This window comes from Ictidomys tridecemlineatus, chromosome 12, assembly GCF_052094955.1.
Source record: "Ictidomys tridecemlineatus isolate mIctTri1 chromosome 12, mIctTri1.hap1, whole genome shotgun sequence".
Taxonomy (NCBI): domain Eukaryota; kingdom Metazoa; phylum Chordata; class Mammalia; order Rodentia; family Sciuridae; genus Ictidomys; species Ictidomys tridecemlineatus.
This window is the reverse complement of record NC_135488.1, coordinates 68,281,251-68,305,586: the sequence shown is the minus strand read 5'-3', so window position 1 is coordinate 68,305,586 and position 24,336 is coordinate 68,281,251. Positions and strand designations below refer to the sequence as shown.

Below are 24,336 nucleotides of genomic sequence, written 5' to 3'. Positions count from 1 at the left end.
ATTCAGGTAGGAAAGGAGGCAGGATTTAAGTTAGCCTAATAAGAGCGAAGTCAGACCTTTGCTCAGTGGTTGCAGTGGGGAGAACTCTTGTTTTTCTGATCAATGTATATGGATGGGAGGGCTGGAGCTACAGCAGCTACTCTGATACATTTGAAAAAAGCCAGATTTAGAATGATGCAGACATAAGGAGAGGGTAACTGATGAAAAAAAAAATGCAGAGAAACAGAGTCAGAGCCCTGATCCAACTATTCCTGAAGACCTCATTACCTCAGGTACAACAGTGGTTATTTGTGGGGGACAATTTTGCTTCTGAAAAGAAATTTAGCAGTATCCAAAAGCAGTTTTGGTTGTCACAGCTGGGTGGGAGCTCCTGAACATAGTGGACAGAAGCCAAGGACACAGCTAAACATTCTACAACATGTAGGATAGTACCCTCCCCTGCAACAAGGAGTTAACTGGTCCCAAATGTTTATCCGCCAAGGCTGGGAAACTAGGACTTAGAGATTCGGTGAGATTCGAGTTCTGTTTGGGCAAGGATCCTTTAAGGGCGGCACCGTGTGCTTCCCGTTACATCACAGCAGAGTTGTTCTCTGGGTTCTTCAGGACTTTTGTATCCACAGCTGCTCCTCTTCCCATGCTCACCCCTCCTCCCTCCCAGTGAACGGCTCCCCACTCTGTCTCCCAAGCCAGGGACCACCTCCTCTCCCGCTCCGTCTACACCCTGGGCTCTGCTCCCTGTAGCATTTGACGGGCCTCTTGGGACTCGTGGGTGTGGGTGTGGCTGTCGGGTGGGGTGGGGCTCAGGGGTGTGGGTGGGGCTCAGGGGTGTGGGTGGGGCTTGCTGGTGTGGGTGGGGCTTGCTGGTGTGGGTGGGGCTTGCTGGTGTGGGTGGGGCCCCCATGGGGCTGGAAGCACTTTGAAGGCAGGGTCTCTGTCTCTGTCTTCTTCAGGTCAGTGGGACACCATAGCTTCAGTACATCCTTGGTGTATTAATAGATCAAGGACAAAGGAATGACCCATGACTCTCATATCTGGGCTCTTCAGAGGCTGTGTCTCCTTCTTTGGGGGCAGACATGAGTCAACACGACTGGATTTTGGCCAGGCCATTCTTTCCACTCTTCACCAGGATAAGCAGCAGCAAAATAGTTCACTACCTATACAAGGGGGATAGTATTCAGCCTTGAAAATGAAAACCAAAATCCCGCCATGGACTACAACGTGGGTGAACAAGCCAGTCACGGAAAGACAAAAATACTGCAGGATTCTACTTGAATGAGGTTCCTAAGGGACACTCTTAGAAGTGACAGTAAGAATGGTCAGTTGCCAGGGACCAGGGAAAGGAGGGCAATGGGTGTTATTTAATGGGTCAGATTCAGTTTTGCAGGTTGAGAAAGTTCTGGAGACCTATTGCACAACAATATATGTACTGATAACACGAGTACGCACACGGAACAGTAGCCAAGGTGATAAATCTTACGTATTGTGTTTCTTGATCATAATTTAAAAATGTAATTAGTAAGAATTAAAAAACAGAAAGTCCTCCATGTGGGTGTTATGCCCAAGGAGCCAGGACTCCTGGGGCTTCTCTCATCATTTTTGATTTATGAGGTTTTACCTGCTTGATTTAGAGGGTGACCTTGCCATCAGATTCTGGGACACCCTGTCCAGTTTCCGTGCTGTTGGAACACCTCCACTCCAGCCCGGGCCGTGGCTGTGGGCTCCTCTCTGCCACTCAGACGCACAGACATGGCAGGACAGGGAAAGGCCAGAGGCCGGCATGGGGCTTTGGTTCTCAGCTGGTGGGCAGGCGCGAACGCACCAGGGCCCCAGTTCCACTCAGTGACATGCACAGTCTTCAGCAGAGGCCCCTGCTTTTTAATTCTGAGCCCCTTGAGGTGCCTCCCTGCTCCTGAATACAGAGCTGCCCCTCAGTGTCCGGTTCCAAGTGCCTTCTGGGCCACAGGCAAAAGGCTCGCTCCAGCTCTGCGAGGGGCCTTCACACCCAGTTTGTCACTCCTCGGGTCCCCCTCTGAGTCTGTCAACCAGTCAACCTTTACTGGGGCCTGTCAACCAGTTAGCACCTCTGCTGAACAGAAGGCTGGGAACAGAAGGGGCCCTGCTCCTTACTCCCACCCCAGGGAGCCAGTCTGGAGAACAAAGGAAAGCAAGACGCCCTTCCTCCCTCTCTGCCTCCTTCTTGGCCCTCCTCTGAGAAACTGGCCTCAGAGATGCTGTGGCACATCCAGGACCAACCAGGGACAATAACTAGGCTCTTCCTCTCCTATTTTCCATCGTCGTCCCCCACTTCCTGCGAGAACTCCATGTTGGGCATTTTTTTTTTTTTTGGCTGGCAAAGATTAATATCACATCTCTAACCCTCATTTCATGTTACTTTTATAACAAAGGTCAATTTACTTTGAAGACGTGATTGTAGGCTTGAGGGGGAGAAAGACTTAAAAATCAGGAGATGCAGATGTGTGCTTTGTAAGACTAATTAGAAAACCGAGCTGAGGGGAGGCTGGGGGGTGGAGCTCAGGGACAGAGTCCTGCAGGAGGACTGCTGCCCACAGCCTTGGGTTCAACCCCTGGTTCTGCATTAAAATAAATAAATAAATAAAAGATAAGGGAAAGGAAGAAAAAGAAGAACCAACCACAACAACGTGCCTATCTAGAGGTATTCTGAGCTCTGTCTGGGTATCCTAGAAAGAAGAAACTGAAAGGGAGAGCTGAGATGAGGGACAGGGGCCTAGGGGAGCAAATATGATGTGACCATTGCTGGGGGCAACTGGTTGACCCCTCAAAACTTAGCATGCTTTTTTTTTTTTTTTAATTTTTATTACAGAGATTGAACCCAGGAGAACTTTACCACTGAGCCCCACATCCTCAGGCCTTTTTATATTTATTAGAATCAGAGTCTCACTAAGTGGCTTAGGACCTCACTAAATTGCTGAGGCTGGCTTTGAACTCTCAATTCTCCTGACTCAGCCTCCTGATTTGCTGGGATTACAGGTGTGTGCCACTATGCCCAGCCAAAGTGCTGGTTTTAATTCCCAGCCCACACAGAGCCCTGCACTGTGTGAAATACATGCTGGGACCTTTCAGTGGGAGGGGTGGGGGAAATACTTATCCACAGGCTGTTCAAACCTGCATTTCTGGGTCTTGCTAGTATAAACTCTGAGCAAGAACATCAGAGAAAACAGAGAAGAAAGACCAACGTGGGCCTGAGTTTGGTGCTTTAGGAACTGGTTGGAGTGAATTAAGAGATATGTGGGGCCAAGACTCTGAAATAGCATGCAAGAGGTGTTTTGTTACACAAAACCAGGCATGTCCGGCAGTTTCTGGAGCCAGACACAGTGTTATACCTATTATCTCATCTCTTCCTCTGGTCACCCAAGGAGGAAGTACCTTTACTATCCCCATTTTATTTATTTAGTTTTAATCACTGAGCCACATTCCCCAGGCCTTTTTTTTAGTATTAGGGATTGAACTCAGGGGTACTCAACCTCTGAGCAACATCCCTAGCAGCCCTATTTTACATTTTATTTAGAGACAAGGTCTCACTGAGTTGCTTAGCACCTTGCTTTTGCTGAGCTGGCTTTGAACTCACAATCCTCTTGCCTCAGCCTCCCCAGCTGCTGGGATCATAGGTGTGCACCATTGTGCCTGGCTCCCTAGGCCTTTTTAAATTTTATTTTGAGACAGGGTCTTGTTGAATTGCAGAGTTTGTCCTCAAACTCTCCATCCTCTTGCCTTAGCCTCTTGAGTCACTGGGATTATAGGTGTGCACTTCTGTGCCTTGCTATTATCTACAGTTTTGATGTTAGGAGAGTGAGGTTCAGAAAGGCTACATTTACCAAAGTGATCCAGTTAAACAGTGGCAGGTCCAGGATCTAAGCCCAAGCTGTCTGAATGCCCTCCGCTATGTCATTATATTTATTATTTGGGTTTGCCCAGCATCCATTCTGGCTTTGGGTTGGTTAGATTGATTATCTTTCTTTCGCTTTCTCTATTTAAACTCCCCTAGTGTCAGCTGCATTTTAAGTCGGCCCAAGATCCTTGAGTTATATGCTTCCCAGCCCCGGATATGGGGTCAGACATAAAAAGAAGTTTCCCTTCAGGATTCCAAGTCATCACCTGATTGGCCCAGCCCAGATGGCCTGATCATTCATGAACCAATGGCTTGTGATCAGGGAAATGGAATGGGCCAATGGGCCTAAGTCAGGGTCCACTCTGGTGGGATTCACTTACATGGTGAAGGGAGGACCCATGGAAACATGGAAACCTGGGTTCTCCTGGGAACTAGGGAGTGGGGAATGGATGCTGGGTAGACATAGACATCCCTTGGTCATTTGAACATCCTTTCTCCTTCCTATTTTCCTTCTCTGGACTGAACGCAGGGCCACTCTACCACTACATCTTCAGCCCCTTTTTAAATTTTGAGACAGGTTCACTCTGAGTTGCCCAGTCTGGCCTTGAACTTGTGATCCTCCTTCTCAGCCTCCTGAGTGGCTAAGATTATAGGTGTGGGCTTCTGGGCCTAGCTTCCTTCTGTATTTATCTATCTAATCTATCTCACAAAAACAGACTACACTGTATCTACTATTTGTACCTCCTTTTCTTGCCTAACAACACGTCATGACTATTTCTCTATAATCAATATGTAAAACACAATTCTCTAAGTAGTTACATGGAATCCTGATGCTTGATTTATCATAATGTATGAAATTCCTAATTTCAAATATTTAAGTACTTTTTAATTTTTCACCATTAAAGATGCTTACCTTCACTCACATCCCTCATGCTTTTTTTTTTTAGAATAGAAATGAGGTGGTCAGTGTTAGAAGTGATTATTGGCTCAAAAGAGAATGCGTATTTTAAGATTTTAAATGTACATTTCCAAATTTTTGTTGAAATATTGTGTTACATTTTATATTTACAGTGATATGAGAGAAGGTGTCCATCCATTTTAAAAGTGTACCAGATGGGACAACTTATTGTTTTAATTTGTGCTTCTTGATTAATAAAGTTAGATATTGGGCTAGGGATGTGGCTCAAGTGGTTGCGCGCTCGCCTGGCATGCATGCAGCCTGGGTTCGATCCTCAGCACCACATACAAAACAAAGATGTTGTGTCCGCCAATAACTAAAAAATAAATATTAAAATTCTCTCTCTCTCTCTCTCTCTCTCTCTCTCTCTCCCCCCTCTCTCTCCCTCTCCCTCTCTCTTAAAAAAATAAAGTTAGATATTACTTATATATCCATAGATCATTTTCCTTCTTTTGTCTCATATGTCAGTCAGCGTTATGTTGCTGGGACAAACTGCCTGTAATCTCAGCAGCTCAGGAGGCAGAAGTAGGAGGAATGCGAGTTCAAAGCCAGCCTCAGCAACTTAGGGAGACCCTGTATCAAAAAAAAAAAAAAAAAAAAAAGGCTAGAGATGTGGCTCAGTGATTAAGTGCCCCTGAGTTCTATCCCTGGTACCCAAATAAAACAAAACAAAAACAAAAACAAACCCCAAAACCCCCAAACAGCAGCAGCAGCAGCAGCAACAAACAAAGATTTACTTTGGCTCATGGTTGTAGAGTTTCAGTGCATGGTCACCTGTCTCCATTTCTGTGCAACATGGCAGAGGGAATGGCAGAGAAAAGCTACTTAGCTCATGGCAGCCAGGATGCAGAGAGCACCAGCCAGTGAGAGCAAGCCCTAGTCACCTATTTCCTCCAAGTAGGTCCAGTCTCCTACAGTTTCCATCACCTATCAATAATGCCATCATATTTTCAATCCAATGGACTAATCCACTTATGAGGTCAGAGCCCTCCTGATCTAATTCCTTCCCAAGAGCCCTGCCTCTGACCACTGCTGCATTGGGGGACAAGCCTTTAACACAGGAATCTTTGGGGGAACCTTCCAGATTCAAACCATAACATCTTGTTTGCTTGCTTCTCTGGAGTGTGTCTTTTCTCCAGGAAAGAGGTCTTTGTATGTTAAGAACATCCATCTCTATGTTGTAATTATTTCTCCTATTTGTGTTTTTAATTTTACTTAATTTCTTTGACCTACAAAATGAAAAAAAAATTGTATGATCATGTATATCAATTTTAACTTTCATGGTTCTTTTTTTAATGCTAATTGGCGCATTTGCTTTATTTATTTATTTATATTTATTTTTAAAACAAACTGGGCTTTTGAATTTCTTTCCTTTTTGTTCATTCCATCACATTGAAAAGGAGAAAAACCAAAATGGTTTTGAATTCACTCAATATTTTGGACTCCTCAGATGAACAGAACATTGCACACACACCTGGAACAGAGTCAGAGAGGTAAGTGGACTCCCACAGGGCCACACGCACTAGATCAAAAAACTGGGATACAGTGCAAAATTTCCCCCCAGATGATTGGATCATCATTACCAAAAACTCGCCATCACAACACCAAGCAACAAAAAATGTTTAAGCCACACTGTTTGACTTGGGGGAATCTTTCTGCTTTTTTTTTTTTTTTTTTTTAAATGTTTGCCACACAGAGAGAAAGAGGGCTAGTGGGCGGGAGAGGACAGACTCATCAGACGTGAGCAGGACAGGAAGGGAAACTTCAGAGTGGAGTTGAGAGAGGGCAGGAGAGACAGGGCTCAGGAGAGGGGAGGATGCGGACGTGGAAAGCCATTTCCTAGAATTCAGGCATGTTCCTGGTCAGCCTCCCGTTCTTCGTGACCCTCATCCTGCCGGCCATTGTCCTGAGGTTTGGTTCATCTGCAGCTTCTATCTTCTCTGGAGCTTAGCTGCTCTCGGCAGGCTCCGTCCGAGGCTGGGCTGTTGCCTCGACGGCAGGGTCCTCTGCAGCAGGGGTGGTGGCAGCAGCAGGCACGTCGTCGGCTGGTTGTGGCTCCTCCTTGGCGGGCACGTCCTCGGCCCTGGAGGACGGCGAGTTGTCCGCGGACATTTCAGCGGAGCCGTCCATCTCCTCCGAGGGGGCAGGAGCCGGGGTGGCCGCCTGCTCGAGGGCACCGTCGGGGGCGCCCTGCGCTTGCTTCTCCTGGGAAGGGGTGTCTCCTGCTTTGCCGGGCTCCTGGGCCTCGGGGCCAGTGGCCGGGACCTCTTCGGCAGCCGGGCCTTGTGCCTCCTCCGTCCCCACCCCGTCGGCAGCGGGGGCTCCCTCCTCCTTCTCCTTGGCTTTGGCCTCAGCAGCTTGGGCATCGCCCTTCTTCTCTCCTCTGAGCCTTTTCCTTGTTAGGTAGCCGCGGAAGCGAGCCTGAATCTGGGTCGCGGCCCTCTGAGCTCGGTCTTCTGGTTTGATTCTGTCTTGTTCAATCTTTTGGTCCTCAGCAATTTTCCCCACCGCTTTGGTTCTCAGACAGGACAGCATGGTGGTCCCTGCCTTCTTCCTGCCTTCTCTCCTTTCCTCCTCTCTCTATCTTATTCCTCCCCCTCCACCTCTTTTCTAGCTCGCTTGCTCACTCTCTCTCTTTCTCTCTCTCTCTCTCTCTCCCTCACACACCCCAGGGCAGTTAGCAGCAACTGTAAGGTCCACAGCTACTGCTCATGGCACATGCGCGCTCTCTCTCCCTCTCTCTTCCTCCCTCCCTCCCTCACTTGTCTCTTCTCTTCTTTCCCCTTCTCTCCACCCGCCCTAGATCCCTGCTTTTTTCTTCTCTCCTTTTTTCTCTTTCTCAGAATTGTTCACTAGCTTTCAATGACTAATCTCTTTCATGGTTCTTATCTTTGATATTGAGTCTGTAAGGGTTTTAATTTTTTTTTTCTTTTTCTTTTGGTACCAGGGATTGAACTCAGGGGCACTCAACCACTGAGCCACATCCCCAGCTCTTTTCAAAAAAAATTTTTTTTTTTTTTTAAATTTTGAGACAGGTTCTTGCTAAGTTGCTTAGGGATTCACTAAGTTGCTGAGGCTGGACTTGAACTTGTGATCCTCCTGATTCAGCCTCCTGAGCTACTGGGATTATAGGAGTGCACCCCCTCACCCAGCTTTTTTATTAAAAAGAAGGTATCAGGTACTGTGAAATACTACAAATGAGGCAAGATGCTTTTTCTAAATACTCTGTACCTTGACTCATCAAATAATTTCTCTTCCAGAGCTTTCACAAACATTATTATTTTGCTTTGGCTGAGTAAAAATCTTTGAAATCCCTAAGCGATCACTGACTATATAAACATTATTTGTGTAGTCCTCCTTCTCTATTCTCTATATCCCTGATTGAAAGTTGATCATAGGCTTGGATGAGATAGGCGTTTAAATGTTAATTCTCCGATGAGGTATTAACTAAAGCATCCCTTGCTCAGGCAGTTAATGAATTCATTTGCTAAGCTATCTAATGCAGTAGATTCTATGACCCCCCACTCAGGGGACAATTATGTAATCAGACCCCAGGCTGGAAATTGCCAGGGCTATCATGAAGTTCTTTCCTACTTTTCCTGACAATAATCAGCACTAACTAAGCAGAGATCAATGGAAGGGACCAATGGACCCTTTGCTGACAGTGTCACAGAACAATTGCTGCTAACTCCAGTGATCCTGTGAATCCTTTGGGTTCCATGACATGTCCTTGGGATTTTTGTCAACTATTCTTCAGTCTCTGTTCTACCTACAGACTTCTGTGATGGTTCCTGTAGGGTATCCTGTATCCAGGCTTCTTCCCTCCTTGTTAAGCACCAGAGAAGCTACCACCAGAGTCTTGCTCTACTTGAAGCCCCAAAGTTTCCCAAGCATAGGGGGTGACATTCCAAAGCAGGGCAGGCATGCTTTTTTTTTTTTTGGGGGGGGGGGCGGTCTCCAAACAGTCATCTCAGAAAGTTACTGTGGATGGTCTACTTTTCTATAAAGCTTCTTGGGCAGAAGTTCACATTTATTGTGTATTTAATTTTTTTTTAAAACTCAGGGATACTCTACTATTGATCTACATTCCCACTCCTTTTATTTTAAATTTTTTATTTTGAGACAAGTTCTCACTAAGTTGCTCTGGGTCTTGGTAAATTGCTGAGGCTGGCCTTGAACTTGAAATCCTTTGTCTCAGCCTCCTGAATTGCTGGGAATACAGGTATGGGCATCTGGTGTGTGTATTGATTTTTAAGGAAGCTGAGCTTTTTCCAGTCTTTGATATAATGTACTTTATATCTTCTTTCTTTGGAACTCCTGGGCATGGACTAGGAAAATCTGATATTTCCCTTTTGTTTAATAGAAAGCACGACTCCACTGGTAAACAGATTAGAGCCGCAGAAATCAAGAACTGGAAATTGAGGGTATCCTGGACAGTACTGGGAGGAGGGGATAGGATGGAAACCTGCAAGAACCACGAGTCTTGCCGGGTACAGTGGCACACTCCTGTAATCCCAGTGACTCAGGAGGCTGAGGCAGGAGGATCGCAAGTTCCAGGCCAACTTCAGCATCTTAGAGAGACCCTGTCTCAAAATAAAAAATAAAAAGGACTGGGGATATAGCTTAGTGATAGAGTACCCCTGGGTTTACTCCCCAGCACCAAACAAACAAATAAACTCAAAACCCGATGAGACTGCAAGTGCAGGTTGAGGCTAAAGCGTGAAGGTGTGTCTGTGTGCATATACCTGTGTACATGTATATATCTGCTGGGTGAGTGTTCTAGTGGTGGGTGTCTAGAGTATTCAGTGTATTAGTTTCCTGTTGCTGCTGTAACAAATGACCACAAACTTAGCAGCTTAAAACAACCACGATTTATTTTCTTACAGTTCCGGAGGTCAAAAATTCTAAAATCAAGGTGTCATCTATGCCCTGTTCCCTCTGGAGGCTCTGGGGGAGATGTTTCCTAGCCTTTTCCATCTGTAAGAGGCTCTTTGTTTTCCTTGGTTGTAGTCCCTGCCATCTTCAGAGCCAGCAAAGTAGCATCGGTGGAAACTCCCACTGGCTCTCCGACTTCTATTTCTTTTCTCACATCTTTTCTGACTCTAGTCGTCCTGCATCCTGGACCCTTGTGACTACACAGGGCCCATGGGATAATCCAGGATAACTTTCCTCTTTTGAGAGCCTTAATTTCAATCTGTGAAGCTCCCTTTTCCATCCAAGCTTTCATAATCACAGGTTTGTGGTATGAGGCCAGGGACAGGGACATCTCTGGGGGTCATTATCCTGTCTTCCACATTTGGTCTGACAGATTCATCCTGCTTTTCACTTTACTGCAAAAAGTCTCAGGAAGAAATGAGGAGGAGGAGGAGGAGGAGGAAGGGGATAATGGTTTAAACTACCTTACATTAGATGGTGACATACCTTTATCCAAACACCTATGATTTATTTCAAGTTCACTAAAGTGCAGTTGGATGAACAATGGGACTTTGAGACAGGAACCCGGGTTTTATCACTGAGCTGTGTGACCTTCAGACAATTCATTCAACTTGTTGAGGCTTAGGATTCATGTCTGGAACCTGGGAGAATGTAACTAGATTATTTACCCATAATCTAGCACATTCTTCTTCCTGAAGAATGTGCTAGATTATGGGTAAATTGAGAATCTTGGAGTGTTTTATGTGAGAATTTCCTTTGGAGAAGCGTTTTCCAACTTTTGGTAGTTTGGGATGAATTTACAAAATTGTCCAGAAAATTTTGGCTTTTATTTGTTTCTATTTTATTTTATTTTGTTTTTCAGTCTCCATTTATGTTAGTTCAAAGAAGCAGGCATGGAGATGGGAGGAGACAAACAGATTTACTGGGGAAAGTATTTGTTGGGCGGATGGGAACAGAGGAGAGCCCTCAGGCCATGATGGAGGTGACACCTGTGGAGGAAAGAGCCAGGCTGGCTGGAGATGATTCTTGCTGGAGGATGTGGGCTGGCCTTTTATTGTTGAGGGCCCTGAACAGGGAGCATGTGGGGGGTACAGGCACAGGAGTAATTCAATGCCAGCTTCCCTTTAGGAGAGCTGTTTTAGGATAGAGGAGGGTGGCTCCAAGATGGGAGAGCACCTAACCAGGGGCTGCAGCAACATTCCTTGGTAGGTAGTGTGCAGGGTCTGTACCAGGTTGGTGTTGGAAATGGAAAGAAAAGAGCAGAGCAATCATGTGCGATTACTCATCCTGAAGAGTAAATGTCTTTCATTCGTTCCTGCCAAATAGAACAGCTGGAATGTGTTTAATCAGTTTTGGTTGTCTCGTGGCCTGGAGATGTATCATGCTGATCATTGTGAAGATGGGTGTTCCTTTTTTTTTTGGTGGGGGGTACCATGGATTGAATTCAGGGGCAGTCAACCACTGAGCCACATCCCCAGCCCTATTTTGTATTTTATTTGGAGACAGGGTCTCACTGAGTTGTTTAGTCCCTCACTTTTTGCTGAGGCTGGCTTTGAACTCTTGATCCTCCTGCTTCAGCCTCCTTAGGTGCTGGGATTACAGGCAGGTGCCACCATGCTGGGCTGGTGTTCCTTTTGGGCAGATTGGCTCATCCCAATGTGGGCTGATTTGATAGATCTAGTCTGCAGCCCCTTTCTCTCCTCTTTCTTTCCTCTTAGACTCAATGTCATTTATGTCAATAATAGAAATGACTTGGGGACAATTCTCCCATTCTTTGCTAGATTAGAAGATAACTACTCATGGTGAGATATGTGGACTTGCGTCTTTTTGAATGTATCGTAACATCTGAAGTTCCCGAGTGGAGGACATGTACATTTAAAAGATGATCACTGTTGCTGTGAATTTGACCTGAGGATGTTGGACCTTTTATATATCACATGTGTCATCAGGCAGCTCTAAGTTCTAAAGCCCGTTAGAAGAGGAGCAAGGGAGTGGCTCAGAAGGCTTTATTGCTAGAGGGAAATCCAACTGAGCTTGCAGAACAGGTGCTAAGACACATGTGGTGGCACATCCCTGTAATCCCAGTGACTCGGGAGGCTGAGGCAGGAGGATTGCAAGCTCAAAGCCAGCTTTAGCAATTTAGTGAAGCCCTAAGAAATTTAGCAAGGCCCTATCTCAAAATGAAAAATAAGAAAGGCCTGGAGATGTGGCTTAGTGGTGAAAGCACCCCTGGGTTCAATCTCTGGTACCAAAACAAAAAAACATTTTCCAAAAATGATGGTGGCGTGTAGTGGATGGCATGGGAACGCAGAAGGACAAATAATACAGTAACAGAGTGTACCTGGAGGTCCGCATCATGACCTCTAGCTACTGGACTGGGTTAAAAGTAGGATTCTAGTCTTTGGGCTAGAAAAGCCAGCCCAGAGCATTCACATTACCAGTAGAGGATACAGAGGGAGGGAACAAAGCACAACCAGGAGCTAAGGTTCAAGGTCACGGCCACAATAAGAGTGCTGGTAAGTGTCCATCATGTAGTCTCTTGAGTCTAAGCTAAAGCTTAGAGTGGGGTACTGATGACAGGTGGCCCTTTAGGTGGCAGATCAAGGGCCCCAGCGGGGAGGAAGAGGCTGGAGCCAGGGTCACCCAGGTGGTAGATTCTACCAACACTGTAGGAGACATTGATGATAAACATAGATGATGATCTCAAACTTAAGAAAGAAACAGAACCATCTGGAAGGTAGGTTAAAATGCAGATTTCAGGAGGGTAGAGGGAAGGGAATGGGGGAGGGAGGAGGTAAGAGGGAAAGAAAGGGGAAGGACTGGGTACTGAATTAGAGCAAATTATATTTCCTGCTTTTATAATTATGTCATAATGAATCCTAATGTTATGTGTCACAAAAAAGAAAAAAAAAAAGAAAAAAAAAGAAAAAAAATAATAAAAAGAAAAGAAAAAAAAAGAAGAAAAAGCAGATTTCAGAGCCCCACTTCTAGAGTTTTGGCTCAACAGGGCTGGGAATCCAAGAACTTGCTGCTACTCCCTGCACCAGGCTGCTGGGAGTTGAACCCAGGGCCTCCTGTATTCTAGGTAAGTGCTCTACCACCGAGCCACCCCCAGCCCCAGGAATTTATATTTCTAACATATTTCTAAGTAAGGTTGCTGCTGTTTCTGATTATGGAGTTTCTCTCCGTTTACTATACATTTGAATCAACTGGGGAGCTTTAAAAACTACGGACACCTGCATCCTATCTTCAGTGATTTGGATTTAATGGATCTGGGGTTGATTCCAGGTGGTTCCAGACTTTAAAACTACTACTTTAGACCTTGATAGACACTGACCACACTATTTTTTCCCCTTATAAAACATTTTATTTTTGATACTGGGATTGAATTCAGGGGCAGTCGACCACTGAGCCACATCCCCAGCCCTATTTTGTATTTTATTTGGAGACAGGGTCTCACTGAGTTGTTTAGTGCCTCACTTTTTGCTGAGGATGGCTTTGAACTTTCAATCCTCCTGCCTCAGCCTCCCAAACTGCTGGGATTACAGGCGTGACCCACTGCACCTGGGTCCCTTACAAAATTTACTCCAAGATTTACATGTAGTCAAATTAATGCCTTTTGGTATTCAGTTCAATGTGTTTTATTAAATGCACGTAGTCTTTGAACCTTCATTGAGATCAAAATATGGTTCCATTCCCCTTCAGTTTTTCTCATTCTGTCCCTTTGAAGTCAAGTCTTCCTCCACCCTACACCCTACAACCAGTGATCTGTTCTTTCATCCTACAGTTTTACCTTTTCAAGGATATCTATGTCTAAATAGATTCATATGGGATGTGGCTTTTGGAGTCTGGCTCCTTGAGCTTAGTATAATACATTTGAGATTTAACAATAGTTCATTTCTTTTTATTATTAAGTGGTATTCTATTGCATGGATGTACCATGGTTTATTTTAACATACCAGCTAAAGGATATTTGTGTTGTTTATAGTTTTTGGTGAATAAACTTTAATGTATGGTGTGGCCCTACTTTGGGTATAACCAAAGAAGTAAAAAATTGTGCTCTATTTGTGCACAATGAATTGAAGAGCATTCTGCTGTCATGTATAATGGATTAGAACAAAAGAAAAAAAAAACCCCAAACCAAAAACTTTCATGTATAGATTTTTGTGTGACCATAAACATTATTTCTCTAAGCTAAATACCTAGGAGCAAAACTGACGAATCATATAACAAGTAAATGTTTGATTTTTTAAAAATAAATGCCAAACTTGTTTTTCAAAGTGGTTGTACCATTTTGCTTTCCTGCCAGCAATATATGAGTTCCAATTCTGCCTATCCTTGTCAGTACTTGGTATTGATATATTTTAGAAGAGATGTGGTTTTAATTTTCTTGCTGACTGATGATGTTTAGCCCATTTTCATGTGTTTATTTGCCATCCAAGTATCTCCTTTCATATATTTAAATGTATCAGTTTTTGCTTTATATATTTTAATGCTCAATTGCTAAGTACATACACATTTAGAATGAAGTCACTGACTCTCTTATCCTGTCGTATTTCTTTTATCTCTGGTAAATTTCTAGTTTGAATTTTTGAAGTTGATACTTTTCATATTCATATAACCACTCCAGGTTTCTAAAAATAGTACTTGCATGGTGAATTTTTTCCATAATTTTACCTTTGACTCATCTATATAATAGCATTTAAATAAGTTTTTTTGGTATTAGCATATGATTGGGTCTTTGATAAGTCCATTGTGACAATATCTATTATTTAATTGGCATATTCAAACCATTTGTATTTTATATGGTTGTTTTAATGGTTAGCATTTTCTTATTTGTTCTCCTTTGTTATCTGTTTCCTTTCCTTGCCCACCATATCTATCTATTGTGTTTATATACCTTGAAAATCCTACCAATGTTATAATTTTTGCAGTCAACATTCAGATATATTTTAATGAAGAGGAAAAAAATAATCTTTTTATCTATCCAGATATTTACTATTTCTGTTGCTTCTTTTTATTTGTATAGTAGTTTGATGACTCACCTGGTATCACTTCTCTTCAGGCTTTTGTGTTTCTTTTAGAGTAGATCTGGAAATAATTAAAATCCATGAATATTTAAATCAATGAATATCTTTTGTGTTAGTCTGTTTTCTGCTTCTATAACCAAACACCTTGGATGAGGTAGTTTATAAACAACAGGGATTTATTGGCTCATGGTTATGGAAGCTGGAAAGACCATCAGTCTTTTGATGTTGTCAGCATCTAGCGAACAACACCTTCAAGCTACATCATTCCATGGTAGAAGACAGGCAAGAGATCATGATGGAGTGTGGGGTGGGGCAGGAGATGGGGGGATGGGGGGACAGAGAGAGAGAGAGAGAGAGAGAGAGAGAGAGAGAGAGAGAGAGAGAGAGATATTGGGCTGAACTCTTTCTTTAATAGAAGATTACTAGCCCACTCTCAAGATAATGACATTAATCTGTTCATGAGCACTCTGCCCTCATGACATTGGGGGAACATTAAAATCATAACATCTTTATTTCCTTTCTTTTCTGAAGATATTTTTGTTGACTATTTTTTTTTGTGTGTGTGCTGGGAATTGAACTCAAGGGTATTCAAGCCCTATTTTGTATTTTATTTAGAGACAGGGTCTCACTGAGTTGCTTAGTGCCTTGCCATTATTGAGGCTTGCTTTGAATTTGCAATCCTCCTGTCTCAGCTTCCCGAGCTGCTGGGATTACAGGTGTGTGCCTGGCTTGAATTCCATATTAAGTTCTTTTCTTTCAGTAGTTTAAAGATGTTGTTCCACTGCTTTTTGGCCTACACTGTTTCTGAGGAGAAATCTACAGTGATCTGTTCCCTAAATGTAAACTCCCCACCACCACCCCGGCTGCTGTTTTCAAGACATTTTGTTAACTTTTATTTTGTGTGTGTTTGTGTGTGTGTGTGTGTGTGTGTAATTCATCCTGTTTGGAAGTCACCTGAGTTTCTTGAATTTTAAAATTTGTATCTTTTTATTTGTTGGGCATTTCAAACTCAGAAACTACAAATGTAGAAAGACTTTGAGGTCTTAGGAATTGAATTGCAATTTGGGATACATGGACTCATATAGTTCTGAATTAGTGTTCTGAGGAAGACAGGAAAAGTGGGAGCTTCCATGTTGAGAAGGAACAGGGACTGCATGACCAATAGAAGATAAAGAAAAAATGTGGAAGCAGAATGGATGTATCCATAAAGTATAACCTCATGATATGTATCCTGAGCCTCTGGTACAATATCATTTTCTTGTCACATAGGTCATTCTAGATGTTATGGTCAAGGGGCAGAAGTGACTCAAATTCACATTCTAGGCAGCAACTGGAATTGTGTATAAGTTCTGCTTCCATGATGGTCTTCTTGCCTCATTTTGAGAATGTTCTTTCAATGTTCCTTTTCTTATAATTTTCCACAAAAAATTTGAAAAAATTTCTGCCATTATTTATTCAAATATGTTTTTCTGCATCAGTCTTTTCCCCCCCATTTTCTTCTGAGACCCTAACGTACCGACTGTTAGGTTTTTTTTTGATATTTTCCTGAAATTTCCTAATTCCTTGATTTTTTTTCTTTCCAGTCTTGGTTTCTATTTATACTTTAAAATGAATAATTTCTGTTGATTTATCTAAAAATTTATTGATTCTTCCCTTTGTCATCTCCATTCTGCCATTGAGCTCATTCAATGCATTTTTTACTTCGAATACTGTGTTTTTCAGATCTAAAATCTCTACTTGGTCTTTTAAATAAAAATGTATAGTTCTATTCTGAGAATGTCTATCATATAATTAATTTAAATTGTGTTCAATTTTACAGTATGGTTATGTAGCATAGCCATAGCACCTATCATTACCTTATAATTCTAACACCGGAGTTATCATGGGACTGGCGCCTGTTGATTGTTTTCTTCCCTTGAGAGTTGGTCAGATTTTCCTATTTTTATTATGTCAAACAATTTTGGATTAAACCCTGGATATTTTGAATATTATGCTGCATGAATCTGAGCTCTATGGGGGATGTTGATTATTATTATTATTTTTGCAGCAGGCAGCCAATCCTATTAGGTTCAGCATGGGAGTTCTGGCCCACATGCTGTGGGCAGTGAATCCATTATTGGTTCAGTTTTCAACACTTCACTATGCTTTTGGGTCTTCCCTGAAGTTGTGCCACTTAGGGATTAGTCTGGGGCTTGGCCAGCTCTCAAAGCCTTTGACATACTCCTTTAGGTCTGTTTCATACATGTGCAGCTCAGACTTGTGTTAGTTCAGACACAGAATTAGGGGATCCCTTTTTCCAACTCTCTAGTTTCCACACTCTGCAGTTTTCAGAAACTCTTCTGTTCTTCTGGCCAGAAAGATGGGCTTCTTTTAGAATTCACCCATCCTCCCTCATTCTCTCATGCAAGTCTGCAACCCTGGGCTGCTCTCAAGTTTCAAGTGTGGGAGAAAAGAGGGACAAACTATAACAAGGGTTTCCTCCACATTTTTTGGACCACAGGGACTGTTTTTCCTGTGGGGAGAGATAGGGCTTTAGATTTCTGTGTGGTGGTGGCAGCGTAGTTCAAAAACTGGCCTTAGGGCTGAGAGATGAATACAAATATAAATATAAATAAATGCTTTTTTCTTTCTACACTCTTAGAACTGAGTCTTTTTTTTTTTCAGTTATCTGACTAGACAATGGATTCTCTTAGGGTTTTGCTATTCACCCCTGCTTCACAGTTTTACAACTTGGACCAGTTTGGGTTAAAACTGGAAGATAAAGATGGACCAAATTCATACATGTACTGAATGTTCTTCAAGTTTGGACTTCCCTTTCTGAGTTTCTTGCTATGGTTTACTTTTCAGAGCCCTTGGGTAGTTGCCCTTTGTGTTCCATGAAGATTTTAAATTGTAATAAGAGGGAGAGGAGGCTATGATTCAATTATTCTTTTTTTTTTTTCTTTTGGTGCACAGATAGAACCCAGGATCTCATGCCTGCTAGGCAAATGGTTTACTATGGACCCATACCCCAACCATAATTTACTCCATCTTGATTGGCTTTGAAAGTCACCAAACTGTTTTTGACCAAATGCCTGCTTTAAAAAAGTGACTTCTTTCAACTCAATGACATATTCTGTTTTCTTCTATTTAATCCAAGTAGGAAGGGACTTCTTGAAGGTGATGGCTATTTTAATTTCTCTTAATTGCTTTGGATTTTCCTCCTCTCTCTCTATAGCTTCCCTCATGGAGAAAACATGGGCTTCTCTTGGCATGGGAAGTGAATTTTGTGCTGCACTCAGTTCTCTGCTGTGTTTCTTCCACAGACCCTGGGACACAGAAGCTAAACACAGATCCCCAGATTCTCTGCCCCTTGGGCTATCTAAGGCAGGCATCATGAGCGTATGATTGTGTGTGTATATGTAGTGTCTCGCTTTTCAATGTCTAGTCTTCTAACAGTAAATCCCCAAATCATCTAGGTCCAAAGAGACTCAGAGGCCTTTATGTATGTACCAGAGATCTTTCCTGAAACCCTTCTAGTTCCTGAAGTGGGTGTTCATGGGGGCTTAAACCCTCCGATCTATAGTCATATAGATTGCATCATGTTCAATTTTATTTCCCATTTTGGTACTGTCATTGCTTGTAAAAGATTTCTAATCATGTGTGATCCCAGTCTTCCCAGAGGATGTGGAGTTTTTATTACACTGATGTTTTAGAATCCATGTGCATGGGGAGGAGGTGAGTATATCCTTCCATGGAAGGGACAGTTTGCATCAGGAAGTAGATCCCATTAGCCTTCTCTTCCAGTCCAGGATTTCTCACACACAGTGATGGAGAGAGATGTATGAGGACTGTCACAATCTCAGAGAGGAACTCTTTCAACTCTCTTTTTGACTGGTCCTTTGCTGGTAGCCATTGGCTATTCCCCAAGGAGGGGGAGGTTTCTATTCAGGAAAGCAGGAACAGGTATAGAAGAGTTTCCCTTCTTACTATTTCTGAGTGGTTAGCTCAAGGAGGAGCATTTGTATGCTGGTCATAGACCCAGGCAGATGGCAACTTTCTGAGACACCTGTGTTCCAGCTGTTTGTACCACTCCCATGGAGGCCAGAATGTATGTGAGTAAATAAAAAAAAAATTCACAGACTGTTTAGGATGCTAGTAAGTAGCCATGCAGAATAGTTGTTTAAACAAAAACCAGTGCCAAGGGATATTTATATGAATGTGATATTTTGCCCAGTGTGCATGTATTAATATTGTAGTTGAAAGAGTGAATTGGTATTAACCTGATATGATGCCATACTCAGAGTTCTTTGGGCCTATTTTCCATTTGGAATGAAATCAAGATTAGGATGTGAGCCTGATCCTTTTTTTTTTTTTTTAAATACCTACAGAAGACAAACCTCTTGTGTTTTGGGGTGATGTCATTTTCTTTATGGGAGAAGAATATGAGATTAGTACTTGTCCCCCACCTTGAAGTCTGGCTTTTGATTTAATTATCCTGTAGAAGTAATCTTTTAGTAGGATGTTCTATCATAGCTCTAATGCCATTTCTGATTTTGCCTGTGTGGACAGAGCCTGAGTCTCCTCCAAGTGTTCAATTAGGATCACTTACGAGAACCAAGTGGGGGAAATGACATTGGATATCATACCAGAGCCATTTATGCTATCAAATAATGATGTCTCTTTTCTAGAAACACATAATTATATTTGGAATTCATGATAACATTCTCCAGTATTTCAAAATCCAGACCACAAATAACAGATAAAATATCAGAGGAAGGAAAATGCTTTTGATGTGTCAGAATTCATTTATTTTCCAACTCGTTGTGCTTTGTCTTACGGTATGTGAATGAGCACTTATCAAAACATGAGAAGGTTATTATTCAAATGCTCCATGCTAAACATTTGTTCAAATTCAGTTCAATATGTCCTATTAACATGAAGAATGCTGAGAAAGAATAGACTTAGGGGGAGGTTAGGAACCTAAATTATTAGGCTTTGTCCCTAAATATTTAAAAATATTCCCTTCAGTTTAGAAATAATCCATGAACAGTTACTTAATGCAGAAAAGCAAATTTTGAAATACTTAATAGCAGAAGGTCAAAAATCCCCCTTCTGTGAGAAATTTGGGAATTTCTTTTCATGGCTAGTACCCTTAATTTAGCATTTTTACAATAAAATATATGATTTATTATTTAGGATTGTCTTTAAAACATTTTGCATTTTGGTTTGCTCTCTTCAGTAAGAAGGGGATTTTTAATGCAAACTTCTCAATTGTAGCACTTAATTTTTGCCCTTTAACCTACCTGTTTTATGCTTTGTCTTACTGAATCAACCACTGTGGTGTGTTTTGCTTATTTCCACGTGTGTCTTATCTTCCCAGCTAGATTGTAAGATCATTGAGGAGTAAGTCTGCAGCCTATACTTTTTGTGTTCTGTATCACTGGAAAGATAGTATATAGTAGATGCTAAGTAAATATATTCCTTTGTTAGAAGTGCAGCTGGCATCAGATTAGTTCAAATCTACTACACTGAGACATGGCCCAAATGTTGCTTTTGGAGGGTGATGGTGGTGGTGTAAATCTTTGCTGTCTCCTATTCAATTGTGGTTGGACTGTTTCTTATGAAAGAGTAAAAAGCTTCTCATTGATTGAAAATGCTTGTACTGGGCATGGTGGCTCATGCCTGCATGAGGATTGTGAGTTCAAAGCCAGCCTCAGCAGCTTAGGGAGGCTGTTGAGAGCCATAGCCCAAGGAGCCCCAGCAAACTTTCAGACTGCCAGCTGATGATTGGCTCACAGCGGCCCCAGCAACATCCAGCTGATTGGCTCCTCTGCAGTGATGCTCATTGGGTTGTTTCCCTGCCCTTTCAGACCACGGAGCTGCTCATTGGGGGACTTTTTTGGCTCCGCCCACATGACCCAGCCAATCGTCCTCAAGAGCAGGAGGATTGGGGGAGGTGGAGAGGCTGGTGGTGGGGAGAGAGGCTTGTGGGAAGCCGGTGGTGGCAGTTGGGCTCTGAGGGTTTTTCCTGAGGAGCTGTTTTGTTTGGCGTGTGTGGTTCTAAAAATAAAGTTAGTTTCTTTTGACAAGTGGCTCCTGATTGTGCCCAGCCAGACTGTGGCAGGAGGCCCTAAGTAACTCAGGGAGACCCTGTCTCTAAATAAAATATAAAAAGGGCTGGGGATGTAGCTCAGTGGAAATGTGCCCCTAGGTTCAATCCCTGATGAAAACAAACAAACAAAAAAACCCCCTCATATATTGGGTTTCATTTTATAAATGTTTTATTAAATTTTTTTTAGTTGTAGATGAACACAATACCTTTATTTTATGTATTTTTATGTGGTGCTGAGGATCAAACCCAGTGCTTCACACGAGATAGGCAAGTGCTCTACCATTGAGCTATGACCCCAACCCATGAAGATTTTATTTGGTAAAGGGAAAACTGAAATTTAGGACTTAGGGGTGAAAGACAAAGTTACTATTTCTTTGATGTCTTTCTCTCTCCCATTCTCCCTTATGCCCATCTGACCATTTATGCAGGACAGTTTTTCTCATTTTTCCCTTTCTTAGGTAGTACTGATTACCAGGGTGAAATGGATAGCAGATTGGTTGGCTACACTGTCAAGGTAGTTTATCCACAGTCTGGACACTTCTTAATTGTTCTCTTTCTTCCAACTAATATGTCGGATTATCTATTGTATAGTAGGCGTTACAAACCCCAGAGTTATAGTGGGAACAAGACAAACATTGTGGCCCTCGGGGGACTTGGCTCTGCTAAATCCTAAACACACTTCTTTGGAGACAAGATAGTGAACTGCTTAACGTCTGCTGGTGTCAGAGGAAAAATGGATACTTCAGACAGATTCCATTGAGAAATTGTTTTGTTCTTCATTTGACCCACATAGACAGCAGTTGGGTTATATAAATAACTATACAATCAAATTGGCTTTTCCATTCTAAGGGGAAAAGTGCTTTAATGTTGCTCAAAATAAATTCCAATAAGTATAGGAAATGACATGTATATGACACACCCCCACCATAAGAGTTTCTTGTAAAGAATTTTAGTCCCCTGTAAGTACTAGGTAACTTACAACAATTTTTTAAGTTTCTTTTTTTTTTTCCTTTTTCAATGGAACTTGAAACTGTATTGAGGGTATCCTGTGAAATGAATGAACGAAACAGACATTTTACTTGTTAGAAACAGAAGAAAATGTGACCATGATTTCAAGGATAATCCAATATGGGTTGGCAGCAGCCCCTGATAGCTCTCCTGCTGTGTTTTTTTGGATAACAGGGATGGAGAAAACAATGAAGATGAAATTTCCAGGAAATAACACAATCAGGTGTTGCTTAATGGAGTCTACTATCATTAAAATCCAATTTGATTCATTTTGGAGACTGAAATATCACAATAGCAACGATGCCATAATGGCTTTTGGAAGATGGGATTTGTATAAGCAGGGTTAATCCCTTGATCACCAATTCAAATAAAAATAGATAAAACATGAGGAGGTTGGCTGGGTTGAAGGACGGGAATAGCAATGGTAATGCCAGAAGGTGTCTTTCCTGCCAAGGGGAATTGGCATAGGGAACAGTCTCTGAGCCCAAATCCTCGAAGCCACAAGCTGGTGGAGACAGAAGACAGATTGCCCACGTCCAGCTGGGGAGCTGGAGCCCCGCTGGCTCAGCCAGCCCACCAGTGAGTGACCTGCCCCTCTGACCCGCACACACGTGGCCTTGGGTGCAGAAATTTAATTTCTATCTATTTAGGGTTTTGATTTTGGTTAACCCACAAGAAGTTTAATGGCTTGTTATTAACGAGTTATATTTTTAGAAAACACAGCAGAAACAGAACCTCTCTGGGGGCAAGCTACTCCCTGTTTGGAGAAGAAGCCCATTCCATGTAGTCGTTAGGGAATCATTCAGTAAATTCTGGCTTTGTACCCAGAAATACTTCCCTGGAGGTCTGAGCTAGGAGCTACCACAGGGTCCCTCTGGACTTCCAGGAGGTAATCTTGACACATTGGCTGAGTCAGTGATATTGGGTGGATTGTGCTAGAAAACTCTAAACATAAGGCATATTACCTTAGACTTAAAATAATTTGACAATCAACAATAATCAGCAGGAATTAGGATGAAATTTGTTTCTGTTTGGCAGATTCTTTTAAGATAGGATAAGCAAAATGAGGTTTTTAAAGACGTTTATATTGCTCTTGACAAATTTTTAATTACCTCACATAGAAAAAAAATGGAATAGTATTCATGATTTTTAATGTACTCATTAAAAAGACCCTCCAAAAATCTCCTCTAGGCTCTGCTTGATTTGCCTGTACCCAGGGTAGGATGCTTTTGACTGCAAGTGGCAGAAAGCCCAGGTCAGAATGGTTGAAATGATGTCAACAATTTGTCATCTAGCATAATAAGAAGGCTGAATTTCCAGAATGGATTTCAAAATTGGCACCTCAAAGAAGTCCCAAGGGTCTTCCTTTTTTTTTTTTTTTCATATTTTGTCCTTCTCATTGAGTTTGGGGCCTTCTTCTTTTACCAAGGTGGTTGCCAGAGTTTGGACATCAAAGCAGACATGACTGTGTCCAGCAGAAGAAAATTCTCCCTCTGCACACTTCTTGTCACAGATCATTGCCTAGGATTGGGTTACCATCTCTTCCTAAGTCAGAAAATAGTGAAGTGAGTGTGCTCACCTGGGCTTCTTAGAACTGCAGCCCAATCAGGATTTACCCCTGGGTCGACTGAGGGAGAAGTGGATCCCTGACACAAACCTCGAACATTCATTTTATTTATTTTTTGTGTCCCAGGGATTGAACTCAGGGTACTCCACCACTGAGCCACATTCTCAGCCCTATTCTGTATTTTAGTTAGTGACAAGTCTCACTGAGTTACTTAGAGCCTTGCTTTTGCTTTTTTTCCTTTGAACTCACGATCTTCCTGCCTCAGCCTCCTGAGCTTGCTGGTGTGCATCACTGTGCCCGGCTCGCACATTTGTTTATATGTGAGTGGTTATCCAATAATAGTCAACTGCTGAAGCGTGTGCTTTTCAGAAGAATATGCTGAGACAAAGTTTGAGGTACAAGATGTTATTAGGGTTCAATTCCAGTGAAGGGAAAAGGGAAGAAGCAGGATGGGGCAGAGGAAGAAGTTGAATTGTACCGAGGTGAGATAAGGCCCTGGGTGATGGGTGGAGAGTTCTGGGGCGAGTACTGCCCATCTGTTCTTTGGGTAGCAATGGCCAGCACTCAATACCCATGAACCCACTCATCAGATGTGGGCAGCTTGGAAGCAGCTTTATCTAGTTAGCATTCAAACAGGGCAAGGCAGCTCTCTGCAGCTGAGGCAGACCTGGAAGTGTGCATTCTCCATAGGTGGGCAGTAGTAGGTCCTGCCTATCTAGGAGATCTGGGTGGTATATACCCCCTGTGTGCTACACCGCCCAGTGTCTACCACAGACTAGTGTGCATAATTGCATAAATGTGAAAAAAATATAAAGATTTAAAAAATTTTCTAGTGTGTCTACTAATCTACTCTGTTCCCCCTTCTCCATTCCTGTC

The 24,336-nt window shown here is 42.5% G+C and overlaps 1 protein-coding gene across 1 annotated transcript; it reads right to left on the bottom strand.

The window, feature by feature from the left end:
* Positions 1 to 6,484: 6,484 nt before the first annotated feature.
* Positions 6,485 to 7,487, bottom strand: LOC101956836 (neuromodulin). The gene has a single exon (XM_040271139.2). It carries the CDS (start codon positions 7,359 to 7,361, stop codon positions 6,774 to 6,776), a length of 588 nt encoding a protein of 195 aa, XP_040127073.2. The 5' UTR covers positions 7,362 to 7,487; the 3' UTR covers positions 6,485 to 6,773.
* Positions 7,488 to 24,336: the final 16,849 nt, after the last annotated feature.